Source organism: Heteronotia binoei, chromosome 7 (assembly GCF_032191835.1).
Source record: "Heteronotia binoei isolate CCM8104 ecotype False Entrance Well chromosome 7, APGP_CSIRO_Hbin_v1, whole genome shotgun sequence".
NCBI classification, from domain to species: Eukaryota; Metazoa; Chordata; class Lepidosauria; order Squamata; family Gekkonidae; genus Heteronotia; species Heteronotia binoei.
Window position 1 is genome coordinate 82049761 of NC_083229.1, and position 27226 is coordinate 82076986.

The 27226-nt window shown below is 43.2% G+C and overlaps 1 protein-coding gene across 1 annotated transcript in view; it reads right to left on the reverse strand.

Moving 5' to 3' along the window:
• The window catches only part of YES1 (YES proto-oncogene 1, Src family tyrosine kinase), a 75073-nt gene that overhangs the window by 12814 nt on the left and 35033 nt on the right, over positions 1–27226 (reverse strand). The window contains exons 2-8 of the mRNA XM_060243922.1: positions 22649–22921; positions 12685–12784; positions 9442–9540; positions 6666–6769; positions 6426–6575; positions 5168–5323; positions 4073–4252 (exon numbers count right to left, since the gene is read on the reverse strand). Coding sequence (XP_060099905.1) covers positions 4073–4252; positions 5168–5323; positions 6426–6575; positions 6666–6769; positions 9442–9540; positions 12685–12784; positions 22649–22913 — 1054 coding nt within the window. The 5' untranslated portion in view covers positions 22914–22921. The remainder of the gene's footprint in view (positions 1–4072; positions 4253–5167; positions 5324–6425; positions 6576–6665; positions 6770–9441; positions 9541–12684; positions 12785–22648; positions 22922–27226) is intronic.

The window sequence follows — 27226 nt, forward strand, 5'->3', positions numbered from 1 at the left end:
GAACCAATCAGCTCAGTGGACAGGTGGCTGGGGTCATCTAGAGTACCACATGTGTAAAAAACTGAGAAGACCACTCTAGGGTGGCCAGATCGTCCCGGTCACCCGGGAAAGTCCCGCTTCTGGCCGCAAATTCCCGCCTCCCGGGCTGGCTATACCGGGACCATTAGAGATCCCGGTTTAGCCAGCGAGAGGAGCCGGCGGGCCGTGCGTGCGGGCGGGAAAGGCGGCGAGTGAGGGAGCGTCCCTGCGCGTGCGCACGGTGATTGGCGGCGGTGTGGTGGGCTCTGCGCATGTGCGGGGCCAGGAGAGTGGGCGGCGTAGGGCCCGCCACACCGCCGCCAATCGCCGTGCGCACGAGCAGGGACGCTCCCTCCCTCACTCGCCGCCTTCCCCGCCCGTGCGCGCGGCCCACCAGCTCCTCTCGCTGGCGTAGGGCCCCGGTGGCGGAGGGGGAGGCGGCGGAGAGGCCGGCGCTGGAGGCCCGTGGGGGGAGGTGGCGGAGGCGGCGGCAGCGATGGCCGGAGCGGGAGGCGGGCCGGCGGCGCCTGCGGCGGCGGGAGGCCCCAGGTCCGTGGGCTCAGCCGCCTCCTCCTCAGCCGCCGCCAGTCCCGCCAGCAGCGCCGCCAGCAGCACCAGCCGCCGCTGCGCCTCCTGGCCAGCCCGCCCGCCGGGGAGGCCACCACCCGTGCCCTGGAAGAAGGTAAGCAGGCAGGCAGGAAGGGAGGGGGCCGAAAGCAGGGGGGGCGGCTGGCGGGAGGGGGCGGCCGCCCTTCCTTCCTTCCCTCCTCCCTTCCCTCCCTCCTTCCTTCCCTCCTCCCTTTCTTCCTTCCTCCTTCCCTTCTTCCTTCCCTCCTTCCTTCCTTCCTCCCTCCTTCCCTCCCTCCTTCCTTTCTTCCTCCCTCCTTCCCTCCTCCCTCCCTTCCCTCCTTCCTTTCTTCTTTCCTCCTTCCCTCCCTTCTTCTTCCCTCCCTCCCTCCTTCCTTTCTTCCTTCCTCCCTCCTTCCTTCTCTCCCTCCTCCCTTCCTTCCCTCCCTCCTTCTCTCCTTCCTTCCCTCCCTCCCTTCCTTCCTTCGTTCCTTCCTTCCGTGGCTCTCAAATATCCGATGTTCATGTCTTGCAGCTCTCAAACATCTGACCTTTATTCTGTGTTGCTCTTTTGTTAAGCAACTCTGGCCACCCCTGGAGTAGACAATACTGACTTTGGTGGACCCAAGCACTGATTCAGTGTAAGGGAGCTTTGTGTTTGTGTCTTCTGGTGCAATTTTGTTCTCAAATCCTGTATTTACTTCATCAGTATATGGGATAAAGCACTTTCTCAACTGTGCTGCATAATGCAGCCTATTTATTTTGTCCTGTTTGCTCTGTTGGCTCTATCTGCGCCACCTTCATCACTTTCGGGGTGTGGATCCCCCAGTGGGGTGGGCTCCCGACTCCCTCCGCCGGCTGTTTCTGATAGCCCTGCGCCCCCTCTTTCTTTTGATATGTGTCCTGTGCGGGTGCCACCCTCCCGCCGGGAGATGCCGCAAAATGAGCCCCCTTGAGGCTTATGGCGGCAGGGCTCGGGGGAAGCGAGCTAGACTGCTGTTCTTTTGAGGGGTTATAGAGTGTTTCAAGCCCGTCCCTGTGGCATCGGTCCCATCATTGTGGGACCCAGGGGGCCGGCGCAGCGGCACGCTGAAGCAGCCTGTCGGTCACTTCCGGGTTCCTGTCCTGCATCTCGACCTGTGTTATTAGTGACAGGCTGCTTCAGCGGGCTGCTGTGCCGGCCCCCTGGGTCCCACAATGATGGGACTGATGCCACAGGGATGGGCTCGAAACACTCTATAACCCCTCAAAAGAACAGCAGTCTAGCTCGCTTCCCCTGAGCCCTGCCGCCATAAGCCTCAAGGGGGCTCATTTTGCGGCATCTCCCGGCGGGAGGGTGGCACCCGCACGGGACACATATCAAATGAAAGAGGGGGCGCAGGGCTATCAGAAACAGCTGGCGGAGGGAGTCGGGAGACCACCCCACTGGGGGATCCACACCCCGAAAGTGATGAAGGTGGCGCAGATAGAGCCAACAGAGCAAACAGGACAAAATAAATAGGCTGCATTATGCAGCACAGTCTCACTGGAATCTCACTGGAATCTGACTGGCTTCTCAGCGTGGAACCCGTTGTCTCTAGTCTTCTCACTTTGAAAAAAGTAAAAAAAGAGTTTTATTTAACTTTATTTCCCCCTTTCCCTCTCTATAAATAATCTTGGTGTTTCCGGCGGTGATATTTGGGGGATTTTTGGGGACGTCACAGGAAGTGCTGTGAAGTCACTTCCTGTTTCCGGCAGTGGCATTTGGGGGAAATGATGTCATTTGGGGGAAATGATGTCACAGGAAGTGATGTCACTTCCTGCTTCCGGCAGGTGGCACAGGGGAAATGATGTCACAGGAAGTGGCGTCACTTCCTGTTTCCGGCGGCGCACGTGCGGGGCGCGCATGCACACACATTCCTTCCCCCCTCAAGGTGTCCCTGGCTGGCCTGCAGATATTATGGCCAGCCTAACTCTGAGGTTTGCAAAATTTGAAGGGTAAAAAGGAAGCTATTAGCTCAGAAAACAGGTGGCCAGTGGTTATCTAGAGTTCCAGGCTTCATGGCTCCTTCAAGTCTAGAAAATGTGAGGTTCAGAGGGTGCCTTCAAACATGTCCTGACTTGTCCTGCAATGGGGCATTGAATGACCCCATTTCCAAAACTGCAGTACTGTTCAATTTGACCTTTATCATGAGGCTATGAGTATAAGGGAAGCTTTGACAGAACACAAAGCCAGGGCTTTTATCTCCTCTGCCCATATACTCAACAATCCTTAGGGTCACTACAACCTCCAAATCCAAAAGTGTTCTAAATCCTTAAAGCAAAAAAAGGAGAAGTCTATAGATATCAATTATGAGAAAAGATTTTGTTTTCACTGTTTGCTCCACCTTTCTATAAAATGGAGATAATAGGTGTTGGTCCATCTATTTAAACATGGGAACAATGCTAAAATCATTTTTTTTCAATATTTTGGAATCAATAGTACCCCAATTTATGATTCATGCCTTTCAAATTATGATTATGACTTTCATTTTCAAGCCAAGTCTATTGACCCTTTTGATAAAACTCAAAATTAAAAAAAAGTGGGGAGGGGAGAGAAGGACTTCAGGACAGTTTATTGAGGAGAAAATTCAACAGGAGTTTGGTGCCTGTAGAAAGCTTTAAACAGGTAAACCAATCCCCCCCCCCCCATGACTCTAGGGTCAAAAATACACCTAATTCCTTGGGAGGGTTAATAAGCAAGAAAAATAAAAGAATTTACAACAGTCCCAATTGCCACTATATGTCTAAATGGATAAGCTTTCAAGTCCTTTTTCACACACACTTTGTCTGAAGCTTACATTCATGTTCAGTTCAATGTTAAACCATGGTGGTGGTATGTGAAGCCCAGAGCAAGCTGTGGCTCATGCATTTCTTTTCTATTGTTCTTCCCAGGGATCATGATTTGGAATTTGCTTGGATTCTGCAAGTAGCCAGTTCAGATTTAACTGAAAACTACCATTTGTCTCCAAATAGGAAGGGAGGGGTGAAATCACAGCATATCAGGGGACAGGAAAACACACAGGCCTTAGGCACATTTCAGGCTCCTTCATATACTACCAAACACTGGCTCTCATTTCAAACAGCATTATTACTTAATATTTACTTTATTTAGACATAATATTTTAAGAAGATTTTTATGCTGCCTCTCCTGAGTCCACTGCTACTGCAGTCTGTAATATAAAACTGAAAAATGGTTCCTGTACATTTTCTCTAATGAATTCCAAACAGAATTTTTAAAACTGTGGCAAGAATAAAAAATGAAACATGAGAGCCTTATCAGAGAATTATCTGCAACAAAAACTCACAAAGGTACCACCAATATCAACAGATACAGTGGGGCGTAACTATATTTAGGATTGTATTTGCACAATCTATACCTAAATTTGTAATCTCAAAATAAACAAATATGACACTGAAAACATTTTTTAAACGTATTTCTGATTTCCACACATTAAGGAAATGGTACCTTTTGTCATGAATTCAGTGACTATGTAGATTGGCTCCTCAGATACAACTGCATAAAGTGGAACAAGTTTATCATGTCTTAATTTCTTCATGATTTGAGCTTCTTGCAGGAAAGCTTCTGGCATCATTGTACCAGGCTTTAGTGTCTTGATTGCTACTTTTGTGGTTCCATTCCATGTTCCTTGGGAAACATTGCAGTACATTGTTAGCTAATGTATTTATTTATTTACTTTTTTATAGCTCTCCTTTCTCATAGACATTGAAGGTGGATTACAGAATATGAGACAGTGCAATCAAACAGCATAAGACAACCAATGAACAATGCACTAGCTCTAGGATTATAGAATTAGGAAACAATGTGAACAACAAACTATGTAAGTCAAGGTATACTATAAACAGTATAGGAAGTTAATTATATATGGGCCCTGTGGGATCTGTTGCAATTCTGCAGGGCCTGTAAAATGGAACTGTTCTGCCATGTCTTTGGTTGAGGCAGTGGACATCAAATAACATCACTTCCCCTGCTTTTAGTTGCTCCATGGCATTATTGATACAATTGGCACTGGGAGCAGCTGATTTATACCACTGAAGTGTTTCACTGTCCCTGCTTGGCATGGGTCCAGCATGTATTGGAACAAAACTAAAAACCATCAGGTATTTTAAATAGGTCTCTTAAATGTTAACTCTGTTAGAGTTATTTTATTGTGCTGGTGTTTTTATGGAATTGCTTTATTGTGTATTATGATGATGTATGCTGCGCTGAGCTCACTTGCAGGGTAGGCAGGATAAAAGTCCCAAATAAATAAATAAGGTATCACCTAAATAAAATGTATACCTATTGCCATGTAAAATGCTCTCCTCCCCCTTTAAAATCTGAAGTATTATAACAATACAGCCATATGAGCCTATGAAGAGTTATGCATGTTCCTCAGTGTTGCCCATTCTGACTAGCAGCAGGTTTCCCAGCCTCAAACAGATGTCCTTCCTAGCCCTGATCCTTTATTAACCGGAAATGCCAGGGGCAGATCCCAGGATCTTATGCAAGTAAGTATGAATTCTAATGTGAATTCTGATCTCTTCGTTTAGAGACACTTACCCATCCATACTTCACCAAAGCATCCTTGCCCCAGCTTAACTTCTAGCCGTAAGGATTCTCTAGGAATTTCCCAAGCATCTTTTGCTAAACCTTGTGTCTGAGGTTTTACAGTTGGACACACAGTTGTTAACTTATGACACAAGCCATCAGCATGCTCTGGTGATTGGAAATCAGTATTTTAATTTCTTTTTATATATTCACAAATATTAACACAAACAGAAATTATCTTCCCAGCTTCTCTTACCAACAAAAAGTGTCTTTCATAATATTTTAAAAACACACATACTTAGGAACGGATACATTCTATTTTCATTTCCACAGCAATATATGAAACTATTTATTTATCAAATTTATACCCCTCCACTTTCTCAACAAGCAAGGTTCAAGGTGGCTTACAACAAAGTTAAATACAATTCAATAGAGAATATTAAAAGCAGTAAGAATAATAAATATATAATACAATTTAAAATTAACTATATAAAACTTCTATGTAAAACACAGCTATATCCAATAACCCAACAGGAAAATGGTCCAGTGGAAACAAGAATTACAAGACATGTACAATGACTAATTAAAAGTATGTTGGAAGAGCTGTCTTGCAAGCCCTATGAAAGCTAACAAGGTCCCACAGGGAATGGGTGTTCTCTGATAAAGCATCTCACCAGGACCACCACAGAGAAGAGAGGTGAGCCACTTGAGAGCAGGCACCATCAAAAGATTGCACAAGGAAGAGGGCAGGCAATGTAGGTGAGTGTAGTGGAAGAGTCGGTCCTTCAGTTATGATGGTCCCAAACCACTGGCTTTAAAGGTTAAGACCAGCACCTTGAATTTCATTCAGAAACCAACTGGCAACCAAAGCAGTTGCCTAAGTATTGGTTGTATGTGTGTTGACCATGACCATGAAGCTTCCAGAGCATCTTCAAAGACAGCCCTGCATAGAGTGAATTGCAACAGTCTAATCAGGAAGTGACTGTGGCATGAATCGTGGCCAGATCTGACCAAGACAGATAGGGGACCAGCTGATGGGCCTGGCAAAGAAAGAAAAATGCAGACACCTGTCTGTCCAGAGAAAGTGAGGCATCAAGACCTTAAGTGCTGTCTCAGTCCTGAAACCAGGGCTGAAGCTGAACTGGAAAGAGTTAAGTGTGAAGGTCTCATTTAGGAAAACCTAGAGTTGCTTAGCTCAATTACCTTTTCCAAGAATAGCAAATTTGATACAGCGTGGCAATTGGCTACAATTTAGGAACATAAGACTTACCTGTATAGTGTTTGACCAGCTTTTGCAAAGATTCAAACTGTGCTCTAGTAGTTATGTAATATCCACCATTATCAAGTTTTCTAATTTTGTAGTGTTTCACATTATCGCCTCTAACTTCATCCCAATCACGTATAGAGAGGGAATAAGCACCTAGAAAAAGGCATAGTTTAAATTTTTGCTTCTGCCCATGTATTCTAAATGACTCTTATATTGTGATGTAAAAAACCCAGACACACATACCTTTTGTGGTTTCACTTTCTCGAACTAAAAAAATACCGCGTTGATTCCCAGGATTCAATAGTAATCTTTCTGCATCTTTCCTGCCCATCTTACCAAAATACCATCTAGAATATTCAAATAAAAAAATTCTGTTGCTATATGATAGTCAGCACAAATAGTTTATTACAAAGCAGATCCAGATATGCCACTGTGCCTAAAACAGATCTGATAGAACTTTCCCTGTGGCAGGACCCTTTCATGTAGAACTCAGTTCCACTAGATCTCCATATGTTTTCCTTTTAAATGAACTTGGAACCAATCCTATTTTAGTGCAGACCAGTTTGTTCCATATAGGTCATGATCTAAAGAAAATGCAATTTGCTCTGTAAGTCCACAGGCACTGTAGCTTTGTTCCCCTGAACACGGGCCCCATACCACATGAAGGACATGTCAAGACTAATTGTTGCATGGCTTTGGAGGTCAACTGCTTGAAGAAAACAAGACAAAATTTTGCTAGACTAGAGCAGTCCTCTTGGATGAGAGCTATCTGGATTGCAACCTCAGTGCTCCCCTTCATATATTCTATTTTTAAAAGATTAAATATGTTTTAATTATAGATTTATTCTATTTTTAAAAAATAAAATATCCTATGTACAATATTGTGCCATATAGTTATGGCAAAAATGCTTTGCATCAATGGCCTTATCAAGCTTATTCTTTGTCACAAGCATGACCATTCCTAGTTGAGGAACAACTTTGCTTTTAGCATTAACTCAGCTAGGTACATTGGGGGCTGAAGTGGGAATGGGAACAGAATGTAGGCATGTATGAGTGTAGGTGTCATTTTTGTTGCAGTCTATTAAAATGTGCCTAGAAGGGTCTACAAACATGATCAGGAAACATTCCAGATGCTGGTTTAAAAATTCACAGTCACTGCAAACCAGTAAGTCTCAATAGTATTTGCTACTACCAAATGAGGTCACAAATAACCACCAAATGATATTCTACAACCAGATGCCCTCAAAGAAATCACTCAACAGTGATGAGTTTTCCTGGCACTCCATAAGCAGGACATCACAGAGATTTCATTGTGCTGTACTTTGAAGAAGGTAAGAAACATCAGGAAGCCTTTCAAAGCATCACAAGGCTACTGATGCTTCTTACTGTCTTCACCCCAGGAAAAGTGATACAACATTCCATCTTTCTTATTTATTAATTAAATTAATTAAAATATTTACATGCCTACTGGAACTCTCCTGTTTCTTCTTTTATTTGTTAACCAGATATCTGTAAACCAGTACAGTAAGACCCCTGTCTCTCCCCAAACCATCTCTGCACAAATATGGGCTCAGGGAAAGGGGATGATAATTACATGTAATGGCTGGCTAGTAAACAAAAGCAAACATTTGAGGACCCACGCTTTCAGCATTTAAAAAATGCAGGAATACAAAGGGGGTTGGATCCAGTCAGTTTCTTCACTCAATTTCAAGGCATTCTCTTCCTTATAACAACACTTATTTCACATGGCTTTTGTCCATTCAGGTCCTATGTTCTCCACATTCTTTTTGGTGGTTAAAAGAGACCCCCTACTCCCTTTTTCACCACTAGAAAACCTGACTGGAACAAAAACAAACAAACAAAAAGCACACAGCAAAACACACGAAGTGACTGCTGCAAAGTGACCTACAACAAATTAAATATTTAACCCAACTAAAAACTGACCCAGTAGATTCAAATGAATTTTATTTCCTTAAAAATTTGTGCAAAATAAGAACTCAGTGGAAAGCAGCTTCCAGCTATTCTGACTGTGCTGGCAGCAAAAACAAGCTCCAACATTCTGACAGGATCTAAATCACAAGACGTGCCCTAGCTGCTCCTCTCCAATGAATTTAGAATTCCTGTGGCCCATTCTGAAGCACAGGCAAAGGCGGCTATAAACATGCTCGCTAAACTTCATCATCAGGTGCAGTTCACACAACAGCTAACAGATGATGCTCCAATCACACAAAATTTCTCAAATGGCTGTAGCAGTTGGGCATCTTTTTTCAAAACCCTTCTTGCCTCTATACTCTGGGGCTATGTGGAGGATGTAAATATTGAAATCAGTAATGTGGTCAAGGCAGGAATCTAGAACACCTGACCTAAGCTATCCAGGAGAATATTCACTAAACACAGTGCTTCACGAAGTACAGTTCTACCCTAGAACTTGGTTCATTTTAAGTACTTAAGTAGCAATAGCTCTGACCAGATGCCAGTGATGGTATGGTGCATTCTGAAGAATTGAAGGGAACAGGAGTAACCATTTTGTCAGCTGTATAATCAGAATGTATGAAAAAGCCTTTGCTTGAAAGTACAGCATTAGAATCATCAGTATTCTTACTGTTGGCCTTTTAGCGCTAAAAGCAGTTCAAACATATCAGTTAGCACTACTATATTTGGAATGTAAGAACAATGCAAGCCTCTGTTACCTCAAAATAGAACACTGAAAGACGGTGAAAATGAATGCTTTAGCTCTAGCCAATATCTGAAGACTATGATTAGCTGATAAGGGCTGCAGCAGCAAACACCATATTTGGAATGAGTTCCCTCTAAATACCACGTAAAATATTTCTAAAAGCCAAATATATTACTGAACATTTGTTTAAACATGATCAATATTCCTTAAGAGATTATGTGAATTCCATTTTTACTTTACAGACACCTAAACTGGTCAACTTATATCTACTTATTTTTTCCTGCTTGTATCTATTAGAAAATTATGGATAAAACTGCTGATGAAGAATGCAATATGCCTTACTCTTCTGCTTGAATGGAATCTGCAGGAGCAACATAATTGCTTGGGATGTAGCCACTCTTTCCTGTTGCGATAGACCTTGCTTCCCACCAATCTCCTTCTCTGAAAAACAAGAACAGCTACATTGAATATGAACAAATATATTACAAAGGAATCATTTTGTAACCATTAAATAGGCATTTGTAAATGAATGTCAGTACTCTCTTCAGCCCTAGCAGGATACGATGTACATTAAGGAGAAGGAAAGTTAAGATTACTCTAATATTTTGAAGTTACTCTGACTCACAATAAAAATATAGGGCCCTATCTCATTGTCTTTTTGCATTGTTCCTATTCTATCCTGCATGCAGAACTCCAACTACAGGGGCTTCCTATCAATCCCCTCCCTTATTGATAGCATCCCAATAATAGAAAGCGGCACTTTTAAGAACATAACTTAAGAAAAGTCTTGTTGGATGAGACCAGTGGTCTGCAGGGCTGGCTCGCCCACTAGGCAAACTAGGCAGTTGCCTAGGGCTCCAAGAGGGTGGGGGCGCTGAATTGGGCTTCCCTCCCAGTGCCCCAGGCAAGTGCCTAGTTTGCCTGCCTCCTCCGCCCGCCGCCACTGCAGAACCCTCCTTTCCCTTTCTGTCAATCCTCCAGGCGTGGTGCCCACCCTCTCCTTCCATTCCCCAAAGCGCCGCCTGCTGCCCATGCCTCGTCTGCTGGCCCACCACCACTGCTACCGCTGCCCGCCCCTCCTTTCCCTTCCTTTTGCACCCCCTCAGCGCGCTGCCTACCCACCGCCTCCTTTTCTGGCTTGTCGCTCTGCCACCCACCCCTTCTTTCCTTTCCCCTCCCCCCCATGATCACAGTGCTCCTGGCCCTGGCATGGCTTGCTGTGTGATCGCGCAGGAGGGAGGCAACGAGAAGGGAAGGGAAAGGAGGGGTGGATGGTGAGTTGGGGGAGTGCAATAGAGCACAGCGCTGCTGCAGCGGGTGGCGGCAGGCACCTGCCTAGGGCGCCACGCGCCCTTGGACCAGCACTGGTGGTCTGACAAGGTCCAACATACCATTTCACAGAACAGTCATCCAGTTGCCCTATAGGGCCAACAACTGGAGCACAGAGGCCAAGGCCTTCCCCTGATGCTACGTCCTAACATCAGTATTCAGAAGTTTGTTACCTCTGTACATGGAAATTCCAATTACTCACCACAGCTAGTAGCCATTGCCTGACCTGTCCTTTAAGATTCTGCCTAACCCCACTTCTAAAGTTGTCTACCAGCTCCACTGGAAGAACAAAGTCACCTCCATGCTTGAGAGGAGACAGATGGCAGGGTCTCAATTAATCACTCTCAGCATTAAGGATATATCAATCTCCTGACATATTTATTTCATTCAGTGTTTTTGCCCCAGAAGTGAACACACATGGTTACCATATAAACTCAGCTTATTATTCCTGTTTGATCCTTGAATATGTTAAATATCTTCATTATGCTGTATAATTTACTGCTCCCCTTCTACCTGTATGTATTAAACGGTAATTTCCAATTTTATTTTTGTCTCCGTCTTGACTCTAATTAGCCCTTCCTGGCAACTAAATCCCCTTTCCCTCTCTTTCTATATGTAATAGTTGAAGAAATTCTGTTTCACTGTATCTGAAAACATGTGCTTGAATATGAAAACCTATACCTTTAATAAAACTTTACTGGTCTTAAAGGTGCCACTTGTTTTGCTACTTCAGACCAACACAGCTACCCATCTGAATCTAACTCCACTGGTAGATAATTTACGGCTCAATAAGAAGTATTTCCCTTTTTGTCTGTCTTGAACCTATTGCCCATCAACTTCACTGGGTACCAGTGTTCCCTCTAAGCTGAGTTAGTGTGAGCTAGCTCACAGTTTTTTAGCCTCTGGCTCACACATTTTTGTCTTAGGAAAAATGGCCCCAGAACAATCTCATTCATGCAGTAGCTCACAACCTTAATGCTAGTAGCTCACACAGCAGAATTTTTGCTCAGACTTCACAGCTTAGAGGGAGCATTCCTGGGTACCCCCAAATTGTTGTTTTTGTTCCTGTTATTTATTAGGCTTAATTAATCACCCCAACAGATTTAATTCATTTCCCATTCTGGGCGATGTACAACAAACATTATATAAATGATGTACAACAAAAACAATATATAAATTTAAAAAATAACCTAACAGTTTAAGTTAAAATTTACAAAAAACCAGATGGCACCCTAGGAGGTTTTGTTTATATTCTGGACTGCCAGAACACCATACTGGGGGTGGGGAATAGAGTATTGGGGTGGAGGGAATGGAAGATGGAAGGTGCCTGTTGACAAGCCATGGCTGTCATCAGCCAAAAGTCTGATGGAACAACTCTACCTTGCAGGCCCTGTGAAACTGCATAAGGTCCTGCAGGGCATGGATGTCATCTGGCAGAGAGTTCCACCAGGTTGGGGCCAGGACTGAGAAGGCCTTGATCCTGGTCAAGGACAGCCAGATCTCTTTAGGGCCGGCGATCATCAGCAAGTTATTACCAGTTCTAGTATTATGGAAGAAAAAGCTCTGTATCCACTATCTCTACCCCATGCATAATTTTATAAACCTCTATTACATTCTCAGTCTATTGTCTTTTTTCTATAAACTGAGAAGTTTCAGACTCTTCAATCTTTCGTCAAAGGAGAAATGCTCCAACCCCTTGATCACTCTAGATGCTCTCTTTTGTACTTTTTCCAGCTCTGCAATATACTTTTTAAGATAGGGTGATCAGAACTGTACATAATATTCCAAATGAGGCTGCACCAAAGACCTATACAGGGACATCACAACATTGCCTGGTTAATTTTCTATTCCTTTCATAATACAGTTTGCCTTTTCACTGCTTCCATGCACTGAACTGACATTTTCATTGAGCTATCAACTACAACCCCAAGATTTCTTTCCCCCTGTCTCAACCAGCAGACCTCATCTGTTCATATTAAAAATCAGGATTTTTTGTTCCAGTGCATAACCTTATACTTGCTTACAATGGACTTCATTTGCCATGCTGTTTCCCACTTGCCCATTTTACAGAAATCCTCCTGGAGCATATCACAATCTGCCTTGGTCTTTACCATCTTGAATAATTTGGTATCATCCATGAACTTGAACAGTATACTGCTTACCCAATTTCATTTTACTATTGAGAGAAAAGTGCACACATAATGCACACAAAAGGATCCAACTAGTTCAGGCTCAAATTTGGGCAAGAAGACTTACGTGTTATTTATTATTTGGAACCGTTCACCCTTCTTGAATGAAAGGTCATCTGTTGTTCTGGCTTCATAATCATATAAGGCCACGAAAACAGTAACACCACCTTAGGAAAAGTGAAGATTTGACAATTATATTGAAATATAATCTCAAATATCGCAAATATACAAATCAAATACATATGAAGTACCCCGCCCCTAAAAAAAAGCAATTCATTCATTTCCTCTGAAACCAAGCTAAATTCCGCCTCCCCCCCCCCCAAGAATTGGTGCAAACTAGTTCCAAGATATAAACTTCAAAAATGTCATTAGATCTTATTTTTAGATTTTTTTTACATAGCAGAAATTTTTGTAAATGTTTCCAAGCTAAAATATTTCCTGATTTCCTTTCTTACTTTAAAGAACAAAATTTCGGCCAGTCACTTTGGGATCTGCCAAAGTGTGTAAGAGCTGTTTTTCAAACTAAATATAAGTCTCTATCACGGGTTGACCACATGATATGGCTGAACACACAAGATGAATGTGTTCCCAAAACACTTGAATCGTAAAGCATCCTAGATTCATGTTTACTGTTTGTGTTTGGATATTTCAGTGCATTTCAAACATTACAACTTCCCCCCCCCCCCCCACAAATAACGCTTGAAAGCAAGCATCAGCGCAGCAATCAAAGTCTGTTCACTGCGACAGGGTGGTTTTCAAAAATAGTAATATGCTATGCTACACCTAATGCACCAGCCAGCACCTTACCGTCCCTGCTCGAGGCGGCGACAGGCTGGGCGTTGGAGCACCCAAGGTTGATAATCCTGGGTGACTTCCCGCAGGCTTTTGCGAAATTTTTTGCAGATAAGGTCCAATCGCTCCGCCGCGACTGCCCTGCCAACTTAGATGCAGTAAGTGAACTTGAGGCCCAATGCGTGTCTTCTGATTTAACCCTGGATTGCTTTGACCCACTCAGCTTGGAGGAAGTCGACAGAATTCTTGGCACTGCACGATCCACAACTTGCGATCTGGACCCATGTCCCTCCTGGCTAATTAAGGCTTGCCAGGAGGAACTAAGATGTCCTATACAGGACATCATAAATCGATCTCTTTCAGAGGGTGCTTTTCCAACACCCCTGAAAGAGGCAGTGGTCCGCCCTCTCCTGAAAAAAGCTACATCAGACCCGGCCGAATTGGCACACTACCGACCGGTCTCAAACTTGCCCTTTTTGGGCAAGATTATTGAGAGGGCTGTGGCGTTGCAGTTACAGGACTTTTTGGAGGACGCTTCCACCCTGGACCCATGCCAGTCCGGCTTCCGCCCGGGCCATGGGACAGAAACAGTCTTGGTCGCCCTCATGGATGACCTCCGGCGGCAACTGGACCGAGGCGGCTCGGCAGTATTGCTGCTGCTAGACCTATCGGCTGTGTTCGATATGGTCGATCATCGGCTGCTGACCCGCCGCCTCGCCGACGCAGGAATTCGGGGGCTAGCCTTGCAGTGGCTCTCCTCCTTCCTTGAAGGTCGGGGACAAAGGGTGGCAAATTGGAGGGGGAGCTGTCCCAGAGACACCCACTTCATTGTGGGGTGCCTCAAGGGGCAGTTCTCTCCCCAATGTTGTTCAACATCTACATGCGCCCCCTTGCCCAGATTGCACAGAGGTATGGGCTTGGCTGTCATCAGTACGCTGATGATACCCAGCTCTATCTATTGATGGATGGCCAGACTGGTGATGTCCCTATAAATCTGGACCAGGCGTTACAAGCCGTGGCTGGCTGGCTCAAGCTGAGTGGGCTGAAGCTGAATCCGGCGAAGACTGAGGTCCTTTGCGTGGGCTGCGGCGGACCAGGAGGGGAAATCACCCTACCGGCTTTTGATGGTGCGCCACTGATACCAGTGCGCAGGGTCAAGAGCCTGGGAGTGCTACTGGAATCCTCTTTATCAATGGAGGCCCAGATAGTTGCCACTGCTAGATCTGCCTTCTTCCACCTCAAGAGGGCGAGGCAGTTGGCCCCCTTCTTGGAACGCAGCGACCTAGCAACTGTGATCCACGCAACGGTCACCTCAAGACTAGACTACTGCAATGCCCTCTACATGGGGCTGCCCTTATACCAAACATGGAAACTTCAGGTAGTGCAGAACGCGGCGGCCAGGCTGTTAGTGGGACTACCACGGTGGGAACACGTGCAACCTGGGCTGCGGGACCTGCACTGGCTGCCGGTTGTGTACCGTGTCCGCTATAAGGTGCTGGTTATTACCTTTAAAGCCCTATATGGCCGAGGACCTGCCTACCTTAGGGACTGCATCTCCCCATATGTTCCCCAGAGAGCACTGAGATCTAGCTCTCAAAACCTTTTAAAAATCCCTGGGCCAAGAGAGATTAGATTGAAGACAACCAGGGAGCAAGCCTTTTCAGCAATGGCCCCTCGATGGTGGAATCAACTTCCAGAGATGGTTCGAGCCCTGCGGGACCTGAATCAGTTCCGCAGGGCTTGCAAAATCATTCTCTTTCAGCTTGCTTTTAAGACAGAACCTGGCTAAACTTGTAGCCACCTAGCCATCTTATGTATGATTGTGATCTATAGCACCTCAATCTAATTTTAATTCCTTAATAGCTGTTTTATGTATTTTAACCAACCTATGTAACTGAATTGTATTTTAAATTTGCTTGTCTAGATTGTATTTTATTTAAATCATGGTATTCCATGTCTGTGAGCCGCCCTGAGCCCGCCTTGGTGGAGGAGGGCGGGATATAAAAATAAATTTACTTTACTTACTTACTTTACTATGCTTCAAATACAAGAGATCTAACTACTGAAATATGAACTGAGGAGTTTTGTTCTGTTCTGTTTATTGCTAATACTATTTAATGTTTCAAGGTAACTACAAACAACAGCAGAAGTTTGGATGACCCACATCTATTTAAATAGTCACAAATGCATGGATAATATGATGTTATAACTCATACTAGTTTTGTCCATACTGCATATCCTGATTCCCCCAACCCCCCGGTGTGTTGTGATGTAGTGAGACTGCATCCTTCAACCCTGCCCATCAGGCATATCTGTCCAGTCTGAGTCTATCAGAGGTCCACATTTGGGTGTGACATTTCAACAGGTTGAATACATACATGTCTGAACAGTGCAAGTAATTTGGTAGATCTGTTTGGGAAATTAATTCTGCTGCTCAGGTTTATGCACAAGGTTTTCTCTGTGTGTATATATTTAACTCAAACCTTATCTATATGCTTAGGTTTTGGTTAGTATCAGAGGTAGGACAGATAAGCTGTTGGGGTTTTTTTAGGAGAGAATATGATTTTGTCCTCTACTGCATGTAGAGGGGAAAAAAATGGCAGAATGTAATCTGATTATAGCCCTTTCTCCACATAATTAACTCAAATGTTACATCTGTATAAGCATATACTGTGTGTTACACCTGTCTAATCTTGTGTAACCCTAACAATTAGAAATAAAAATAAATACAAATTAATTTTGAAAATCTGAATGAATCTGTTTTTATAGTTTTATAGAATGAACCTAATCTTTACCAAACCCACCCCCTTAGCTTCAGCAGGTAGCTCAGTCTGTAGTGATAACAACTCCTAGGTAGATAAATCAAATTTCAGGGCTTGGTAAATATGGCATGCTGCTGAGCATTTTGCTAACAATTAGACAGGGTCCCCAGACCATAAAGGATGCCTACTAGGGATGAGTATGAACCGGGAAAATGGTAGTTCATATTGGTTCATGGTTTGTTTGACTGCCCAAACCATGTTGGTTCATGGTTCATTTGATTTCCTGAACTACTTCATGGTTTATTAGTTCATTAGGTTTGGGAAGGGGTAGAATGGCCCCCCAGTGGGCTGGAGATTCCAAACTTGCTGCAAACTCTTCAGCTGACTCTCCTCCACATGCTTATCAAGTGTGGTGAGAACTGGATTTAGGGGAGCTGTGTTATAAACTGGTGTAGCACAGCTGGTCTTGCAAATTAAAACTTATAAACTGGTAGATGTTTAAAATGGCTTCCGAGCTAGTTAGTTTTAGTATAGGAAGCAATCCCCGTGAAATAAAAGCCCTTTAAAAAATAAGAGTAATGCAATCCAAATCCAAGAAAGAAACAAATAAGTAAGAGGCACAAGCAAAATAACAACCCCAAGCAAAATAACAAGTTTTTGGAAAAATAAAAAGGAAGGAAGGCAACAAAGAGCTACTCCTGTGGCTCAGCTCCCTGAAAACCACCGAGAAAAAATACAACACCAGCCAGAGAGGTGTTAAAATTTTCCTACTGTGTGGGGGTGGAGGACAAACCAAGTCCCTTAAAGCTAGCATGGTAGCAAGCAGCAATAATCAGAGAGACATGATGACGACTCTTTCTGTGGCAGCCAGTAAGCAAAACTATCTGAGTCAGGGCTTGGCAATATATACCGTCTACTCCCACAGACCGGAATGGGAGCTCCATGATTGGCTCCTAGACCTGCCAATCAAGCTATGGACAACTGCTAGGGGTGTGCCTAGGGCTCTCTAGAAGTCCATCCCCAGCATTGCCTATCAATAGACTGATCATACCAGGCTGTCTGGCAAATGAACTGCAGTAATGAACCAAACAACAGATCATGACGAGAATGCAGGGGTTATTTTTTAATTGGGTACGACACAATTCAATGAAATGGTTCAGAACGAAGCACAAATCGGCCCAATTAATGTATCAATTGTGATTTGTTTGTTGGTTTGTGCCCATCCCTAATGTCTATCCTTGTTTTAACATAATGAAGAGCCATTCAAGAGCTAGCTTTCTATTGTTCTATGGCTTAGCATACTTTTACTATGCCAAAATGCTATATGTTTCCCTGTATTCTTTACCAAGTTACACAAAACCCTATCCTTGAATTATATCCACTGGGCAGGATCGTTTCTTAAACCTCGTTTCCAGCATGCTGGGGAAAAAATGACAATTGTGTTAGCAAGAGACTACTGCTAATATAAGACAGCAACATTTTGCCTGCATAAGACAGCACACTAGTAGGAACTGTGAATTTCTCTTTGCAATTTAGGTTCCATTTCCCCCTAGATATTAGTAATTTCACCACAGTGTGCACTGCTGCATCTCATACAGAACCCATAGTTAAGTTTGATTTATTCACTACAGATTTTATACTTAGAGCAACTTCTGAAAACTAAGGAAAGGTATCAACAGAATGAACAAAACCTTAATTTCTGAATGTCTGTAGTCTTAACGTGCCACAATTAAGAATACAGAAATTTACATTAGAATATCAGTTTAGCTACTGCCCCCTCTTAGATGCACACCTGAACATGATGGGGGGTTGTAAGTATCAGTAAAGCTGAGAGTAAATGCCATAAGGAGTTTAGCTTCTTCACAAAGCCACTCTAGGAATTTAGCCTCTTAACAGAGTCAAATCACTCAAGGAGGAATGATCACAGTCAAAACACCAAAATAACATGCAGCCACATCAACAGCCATTAGGCATATCATATTAACCAGATCAACAGCCACATCAGCAGAAGAGGAAGGAGAGTTTCAATGGTGAGGAGGGTGGAGGAGTACTTGAAGGGTAGCTTTTTGGCAGCAGTAGCAGAAGGTGACACTGGCAGAGCCAGTTGATCAAAATCTTAACAAGACTATGCCAACAAATATGGAAAACAAACAATGGTCCACAGACTGAAAATGCTCAAGTTACATTCAAATTCTGAAAAAGAGAGAGATCAAAGACAGCCACAACTATTGGGTCATCACATCAATTTTTTATGGAAGTAAAGTGATACTCAAAATATTACAACAAAGACTGTTGCCATATATGGAATGAAACATGCCAGATGCTGGATGCAGACAAAGGACTAGAGATTATACTGCAAATTTATGTTAGCTACTGGAGCATATGATAAAATTTCAAAAGACAGTCTGCTTGTGTTTCATAGATTACAACAAAGCTTTTGATCATGTGGTCATGTGGCTTTTTGATCATGAAAAGCCATGGTTGGTTTTGAAAGAAATAGGTGAGCCACAACATCTGACTGTTTTGATGTTTTGACAATTTAAGATATGCAGATGACAACACATGACTACAGATGCAAGTTAAGGCAGAAAGTACCAGAGCAGAATTATAGCTGAACATTAAGAAGATTAAGAACATTAAGAAGGTTTTCTATTCCTTGGCTCCATCATCAACCAAAAGGGAGACTGCCACCATGAAATCAGAAGGAGACTGAGACTGCAAAGGGCAGCCAGGAAGGAACTAGAAAAGATCCTAAAGTGGTAAGGATGTGTCACTGGCATCCAAGATCAAAATAATTAATACTATCATATTTGCTATTACTACATATGGGTGTGAGAGTTGGACAGTGAAGAGAGCTGACAGGAAAAAAGTTGATTCATTTGAAATATGGTGTTGGAAGAGAGTTTTACCATGGACTGCCAAAAAGATAAAGAAGCGGGCTGCAGATCAAATCAAACCTGAACTCTCCATAGAAGCTAAAGTGACTAAACTGAGGCAGACTATCATACTCTGGTCATATTATGAGGAAACAAGAGTAACTGGAAGATACAATAATGCTAGGAAAAGTTGAAGGCAGCAGGAAAAGAGATGGATTGACTCAATTAAGGAAGCCACACCCTTCATTTTGCAAGACCTGAACAAGGATGCTAATAATAGGACATTTTAGATGTCAGCAATTCATAGGATCACCTTAAGTTGGAAGCAAATTGATGGCACTTACACACGTGCGCACATGTACAGTTACAGCATCCAAACATATTGATTTTAAGTATCTCTTACATAGCATCTTATGCTTATAAGGAAAAAGGAAAGGTCCCCTGTGCAAGCACCAGTCATTTCCAACTCTGGGGTGACGTTGCTTTCACAACGTTTTCACGGCAGACTTTTTACGGGGTGGTTTGCCATTGCCTTCCCCAGTCATCTACACTTCCCCCCCAGAAAGCTGGGTACTCATTTTACCGACCTTGGAAGGATGGAAGGCTGAGTCAACCTTGAGCCGGCTACCTGAAAATCCAGCTTTCACGGGGGATCGAACTCAGGTCATGAGCAGAGCTTAGGACTGCAGTACTGAAGCTTTAACACTCTGTGCCACAGTATTCTTATAAATTCAGAATAATAAACCCATTGCTTGAATCCAAAACATCATATTCTTCTTCTTTATACCCAAAGAAGCATTGGACTTGTCCTCCAACAGAAGCCTTGTATGAACATTTTGAAAGCAGTTTGTGATATGGCATAGGGGTCTACCATTCAAAGGAAAAAAATTATCTGAGCATGCTTTAGATATGCTGATAGTAGCTCTCTGGATACCAGCAATTATTATTTAGATTTTTAAAATCCATCCCATCCCAAGTGCTGCAAAAGAAAAACAAATCAGAATCTATATAAAAAAGATGAAATCATATTAACATTAGGAATCTATAGAAAACTAAATGACAAATATTACAGGATAATTTATTATTTGATTTTACAAAGTGTCAGAAATAAACTTTCAATGTAAATTGTATTTTCAGTAAAGATACTCAAAAACAAAGATAAAAACTAATAGTGCTGTGTGTGTTAAAATGGATCCTAACACACAATTTTTCTACAGTTGGTCACTGTACAGCTTCTTTAAAATTCAATGCTTCAGCGTAAAAGTTGCCAAACATACATATTTTAATATTGCATATAATGCAGAAGGCCCATATTTTGCTATCAAATGCTAACTCAATTCATTTCAGCACAGAATTCAAACTGGAAACATCAGCTCAGCAGAAGATGTTTGCTGTAAACCATGCCAAAAACACAATTAAAAACCCTCTGGAGAAACAAACCAACTCTTCTCTATTCCTTTGCTTGCAAGAATATCAGTGTACTTAAGTAGGGTTACACTTTTTGAAGTCTATCAAAATCAGAGGCTAAAAAGGGTGTAATTCTGTTTAGGAAGGTAGTTTATCTGTGTTGATAATATTATATTCCAAAGTTCAACCTATAACGCGCATAATCATTTTAGGAATGAACAAATTTTGATGGTTGTAGCTATGCTGCAACACATCAGTTATGCCTACAAATGCATGACATCACTAAATGAAAACAAGTTCATAGCCCTCAGAACTGTTCAATGAGAAACACTGAAAATATTTATAAAGTTCCACCAAAACACATAATCTGTAACTGTTCAAACACAAATATCTCAGAGACAGTGAATGCTAATACCTAATGGCAGCTACTTCCACAATGAATTGGGTCTTTTAATTTAGGAGAGGAAAGAGGATTATTAAAGAGCATAGATTAAATTGTGTAGACATGGAGATATGTTAATGGAACCTCCATATTTTAACTTTCTCATGTGTGATTTGGTTTGCTCTGTGTTGGAATGGTGGCATCATTATGAGTAAATGTTGAAAGTCATGTACAAAAATGTCCAATTTTCAGCTAACTAGTACATCTTGGACCATGTATGTGCCAAATTTAAGCTTTCTAGGTGTTCTGGGCATTTGTTAGTTATTCTGGAATCCACTACAGCTGTTATTTTCAAGGAGAAAGATATGACTACCCCCTCTCAGATTTTTCTAGTAAAGGTGTCTTCAGTAGACATAGGAATTAACTTTGTGAGCAGCACAACCATTCTGGAATACAATTTGGCTCTTCTGTTTTGACAGGATTTTTCAGCATATTACAATTTACCAGGTATGCTGAAAAATAAAAACTATTGTGATGAAGGAATGTCTTTATAGGAACATACAGATAAAACAGGTGAAAATCCGTTAGAGCAGGGATGTAAAATTCATTTCTTATGAGGGCCATAAATGAGACCTTGTCAGGCCAGGCCATGTGTGTCATAAAATGTATTGGCAGGTAATGGACATATAGGACACAAACACAATTAAAGATTTTGTATCTCTCCTGTGTGATCGAGGGAACTGGGCAAAGGATTCTGGCTTTTTCCCTACCTCCCCAGGGAATGAGGAGGGAATGGAGCCTCAGCCAACAGAAGGAAAAGAAGCTTTGTTCAGTAGCTCTCCTGTGTAATTGAGAGAGCCTGGCAAAGCAAGTTCTCCCCCCCCTTCCCTCCAAGGGAGGAGCCTCAGCCAATGGAGAAAATAGAAGCTTTGCTCTTTAACTCCCGTGTGACTGAGCAAGCCTGGCAAAGCAAGCTGTTATGCAGAAGGAAGTGAGAGAGAGATAGAAGGAAACAGAATTGCTCGCAGGCCTGATAGGAACCCTCCGAGGGCCTGATCTGGCCCCTGGGCCACATGTTTGACACCCCTGCTTTAGAGCACTTAACCCAATACATACATAGCAGGAAGGAAGGATGAGGTAACTAGCCTTCACTCACTGTATTGTTCAAGTTGATGACTGAGCAAATTGCCCTCCACTGATCTGAAATGCCATTTTTCTCAGATACAGTAAGGCTGCATAGCATGTTGCATATTCTATCCAAAATATTCAGATACAGAATGGAAAAGAAGGCAGTATCACTTCCTATGTTGTACTGCTCAGTGACTGATCCCACCCCTCCCTCCCAACAGAATTCAGCATTATGCACTGTAAAGGTTCCAATCCACCCTGCCACTATCGCCCCTCTGTAACTACTCCCCTTTCCCAACCAGGGGAGAAGAGATAGAGTTCCATGTGAGTTCTTGTGCCCCTCCCCAATATTTTAAATTTTGAAATTGCATTTGAAATAGTAAATTGTGCCATGTGTAAAAATATTTTTACAGACAAACCAATTAGAGTGCACCAAACTGAGCTATCTTGTATATTTGCTGATTATGAATTTGTCTAAATGATGACTGCTTTATTTCTCTTGAAATATAAATAATGAAGTTTCCACAAGTTTTACTACTGTAAATCAAAAAATATTTTGTTATTTGAAAAGAAACATTATATATTCTATTTTCAAAACATGCTCGCAATAATTTTTCATTACAAGATTTCAAGTACAAGGTCATTAACTAATTAAGTAATGTTTATATTTGAAATAAAGCTCACCTGTTAAACCACTAGGATATGGACATGGCACAGATGAAAACGAGGAAGATGCTCCTCCAAAAGGCGTCATAACAGATGGCCCTCCAAAAGGAGTCACAGAATGGCTGTTAAAATTAACTGATGATCCCTTTACTGCAGGTGACTGGTTTGCTTGAGTTGAATCTGACCCATAATGGCTGACATGGGGAGCAGTGGGTTCTGGTGTACTCTCAGTTCTATATTTCATTGCAGGACTTTTATCCTCCTTACTTTTAATGCAACCCATGGTCTTTTCTGTAGAAAAAAGGCAGGTATCACTAAGTGTCAGTATTTAAATAACATATCATTTCTCCAGTCATAACATACATTTGGAAAAAAGTGATAATCTAACTTTACTAAGATAAAACTTCCAAACCTCCTTTCAAACTTTTGAAATCTTCTGTATATTGAATTATAATAAGTGCATTCAGCAGGTCAAATGCATCATAACTTTTTGAACTGGTAACATCCTAATGGTCAGCTACCATGGTTATTCCTAATTAATTCAAAGGACTTCTAAGAAGAAAGATCTGTATCTATCCAGTAGTGAATGTTGCAATTTAGATTATTTATAGATACTGCTGTTTATTTATTTCTGTGGATTTGTATTTCGTCCTTTCCCATAAGGGCTCAGGACGGATTCCAACATATCAAACAGTTAAAAACCAACAATACATCAATAGATAAACAGTAAAAAACAATTAAAACATTAAAAGTTAAAAGTTTAAGACAACTGACAGTTGAGCCAATAGCTCGGACTTAATGTAAGTTAAGGCAGCATGGATAAGGTAGACACTTAATTTAGGTGTCCGAAGATGCCAGCTATATCGGCCCAATTTCCTCCAATCCAGATGGTAGTCAGTATTGGGAGACCAGTTAGATGGTATAGTTAAATAGGGACTCCCGCACGCCTTAGCCAAAAGCCTGGTGGAACAGTTCCATCTTACAGGTCCTCCGGAATGGTAACAGATCTGGGAGGGCTCGAACCTCCAAAGGGAGCTGATTCCACTAGGTTTGGGCCAGGGCCAAAAAAATCCTGACCCTGGTTGAAGCAAGGCGGACGTCCTTTGAGCCAGGGATGCTCAGAAGATGTTGGGTGGCTGAACATAACAACCTCCGGAGCTCATATGGAGAGAGGCGGTCCCTCAGGTATGCCGGTCCCAGGCTGTGCAAGGCTTTAAATGTCAGTACTAATACCTTGAAGAGGATCTGGTACTTGACTGATAGCCAGTGCAGACTGCGCAGCATTGGCCGACTGTTCACCCGTACAAGCGATTCAGTTAGGAACCGTGCTACCGCACTCTGCACCAGCTGGAGTTTCTGGGTCAACCTCAAGGGTAAGCCTGTGTAGAGCGAGTTATAGTAATCCAAGCTGAAAGTGACCGCTGCTATGGATCACTGTAGCTAAGTCCCGAGGAACCAGGAAGGGTGCTGGTTGCCTGGCCTGCCGGAGATGGTAAAAGGCAGACTGTGCAACAGCTGTGACCTGGGCCTCCATAGAGAGGGTGGCATCCAGTATCACACCCAGATTCCTCACCTTCTGAGTTGGCACAAAGGATGCACCATCCAGGGTGGGGAGCCGGACACCTGATCCCAGCCCCCCACGACTCATATATAGACCTCCTTAGTTGGGTTAAGTTTCAGCCGGCTCAACTTCAACCAACCAGCCACTGCTTCCAACACCCTGGTTAGGTGGTCTGGGGTGGAGTCTGAATGGCTGTCCATCAACAGGTAGAGCTGGGTGTAATCTGCATATTGATGACAACCCAGCCCAAAACATCTGGCAATCTGGGCAAGGGGGCACACATAGATGTTAAACATCATTGGCGAGAGAATAGCTCCCTGTGGTACACAACACTCTAGTGGGTGATGCAGGGAGGACTGTTCACCGATCGCCACCGTTTGACCCCACGGAGAAAGGAGGAAAACCACTGTAAGGCCACCCCCCGGAACTCCAATGTTGGCAAGGTGGTGGGTCATTAGATCGTAGTCGACTGCGTCAAATGCTGCTGAAAGATCTAAAAGCAATAGCAGTGCTGAACCACCTTGAAACAGGTGCCTTCTAAGGTCATCTGTGAGGGCGACCAAAACAATCTCCATCCCATGGCCAGGGTGGAAGGGATCGAGGACAGATGTGTCTTCCAGAAAACCTGAAACTGCTCTGCCACCACTTTCTCAATTATCTTGCCCAGAAATGGTAAATTTGAGACTGGGTGATAACTGGCCAGTACCAAAGGGTCCAAAGAAGATTTCTTCAAAAGCAGACGCACCACTGCCTCTTTTAGCTTGGTTGGGAATACCCCTGATGACAGGGATAGGTTAACAATCTCCAACAAGGGCCCCTGAATATCATCCCCACTTGCCTTGACAAGCCAGGATGGGCACGGATCCAGGGGACTAGTGGTGGGCTTCACTGCAGCCAAGATCCTGTCGACATCCTCCTGAGAGAGACAGCTGAAATGGTCCAACACGGGACCCGAAAACGGGCAACAGGCTTTCAGTTCCCATACTGTATCAATTGTGGCTGGGAGATTACGGCGGAGAGTCAAGACCTTATCTGCGAAATAGGCCGCAAAAGCCTCACGGCCAGTGTCCAATTCCCTAAACTTTTTATTGCCTATTGGCACCGTAGTCAATGATCGAATTGTTCTAAATAATTGAGCTGGGCGCGATTTTGCAGATACAATGGAGGCCGCATAGAAGTCTTTCTTAGCGAACTTCACTGCCTTCTCATAGACCTTCATAAACGTTCTATAGGAAGTTCTAGACTCCTCATCGTAAGATCTCCGCCACACTTGCTCTAGCCATCTAAGTTGCCATTTCATCCTCTGCAGCTTGGTGCGGCGGCGAAGAGGTCACCGGGGCGCAATATCATCAATAGCGGTGGAGAGCCGGGGGTACCATTCCTCCACTAACTCATCTAATGAACCACCTGGGGGCATTGGATCCCATAAAGCCTCCTGAAGCCACTCCGGGTCCAGTTGGCTCTGCAGGCGAGCATAAATCTGCTCATCACCCAAGCAGGAGGAGGGCTGCAATCCAGACGAACTTTCAAGGCACAATGATATGACCATGGAACTGTATCCACAGCTACCAGATCCGGTGTTATCCCAGCCCCAAAGACCAAGTCAAGCGTATGGCCGGCCCTGTGAGTGGGAACTGAAATAAACTGGCTGAGTCCCAGTGTCTCCATGGACAACACCAAGTCCTGGGCTTGCAAGGATGCTGCATCGTCAACATGGACATTGAAATCCCCCAGGATTAATAGCCTGGAAAAGTCCAGTGCCCAGGTTGATACCGCATCCAGCAGGGCAGGCAGGCTCTCTGGGGATGGGTTGGGCGCCCAGTACACTACCCAGATAGCCAAACTCTCCTTGGCTTCCCAAACCAGACCCACACATTCAATGGTCTTGATATTTGGAGCAGGAAGTGCCCTGAAAGAAAAAGACTCACGAATGAGCACTGCAACCCCCCCACCCCCGCCCAGTAGTCCGCGATTGGTGAAGGACTGAGAATCCAGGTGGGGTAAGTTGGTTCAGGGCGATCGACTTACCCTCCCAAACCCACGTCTCAGTCACACGTGCCAGGTCTATCTGTTGTTCCATGAAATAATCACATAGAGTATAAGTTTTATTATTGTTACTGTTAACACAGAAGTTAATGGGAAAACAACCCAATGGATTCCCATCAAGCCCACTTACGAATTGAAAACATTATGCTGAAAACAGCTCAGTACAGCACAAAAAGAGTCCATTTTAAAATGCTTAACAATTATGCTTCCAATTTATCAGACGTGCAATTTAAAAATGTAGTGCAAGAGTTCAGTCTCAGGGATCACATTTACCTTTGTTACTGTCTATAACATGATATTACTAGAGACTCTTTGCAGAACAAATAAACCACTATTGGTACATAGTCTATTACAGGAGTTAGCTATTGCATTTCACTTACAATGCAAAAAAAACTGCACCGATCAGTACAGTACTTAAAAATACTGGCTGGAATTCTACTGAAAATTTCTGCTGACAGAAAGAGGCAAATTCCTTGCCTCTCAACCTGCTGCAACCCAAAATACTGTTGGGAAACAGAGAAAATCCTGGATTTTTTTCCTCTGCTCTGTTCAGCCACCAACAGGTATTGGTAAACCATGCCCCACAGACCATTAGTCAACTAAGGTCATTCCATCAGTCCTGCTAATAAGCTTACTGATTTCATCTGGACGCAGATGGGAGTTTGCTCATTTTCTAGATGACTCCTTGGAGACAGCATGATGATTGGTTGAAAGCAGTTGGGAGATCCATGACCTGTGTTTTCTACATAATGCAGTCTATCTTGCTAAGCTTTATTCCCATTTCCATATCTATTATAGATTTTGCTGCTTGTTTTGGACTCAATTAGCTAAAGCTTTAAGAAGTTAAGACCTGCACTGCAAAAACCCTATTCAATAAGTGTATTTAGGAAATTAGCTTTATTATTTTTGTGTGCACAAACACTTTACTAGAACTATATTGTTTTAAAAATCTTTTTCTTAACTTTCTTTCTAATAAAGCTTATTTTGCT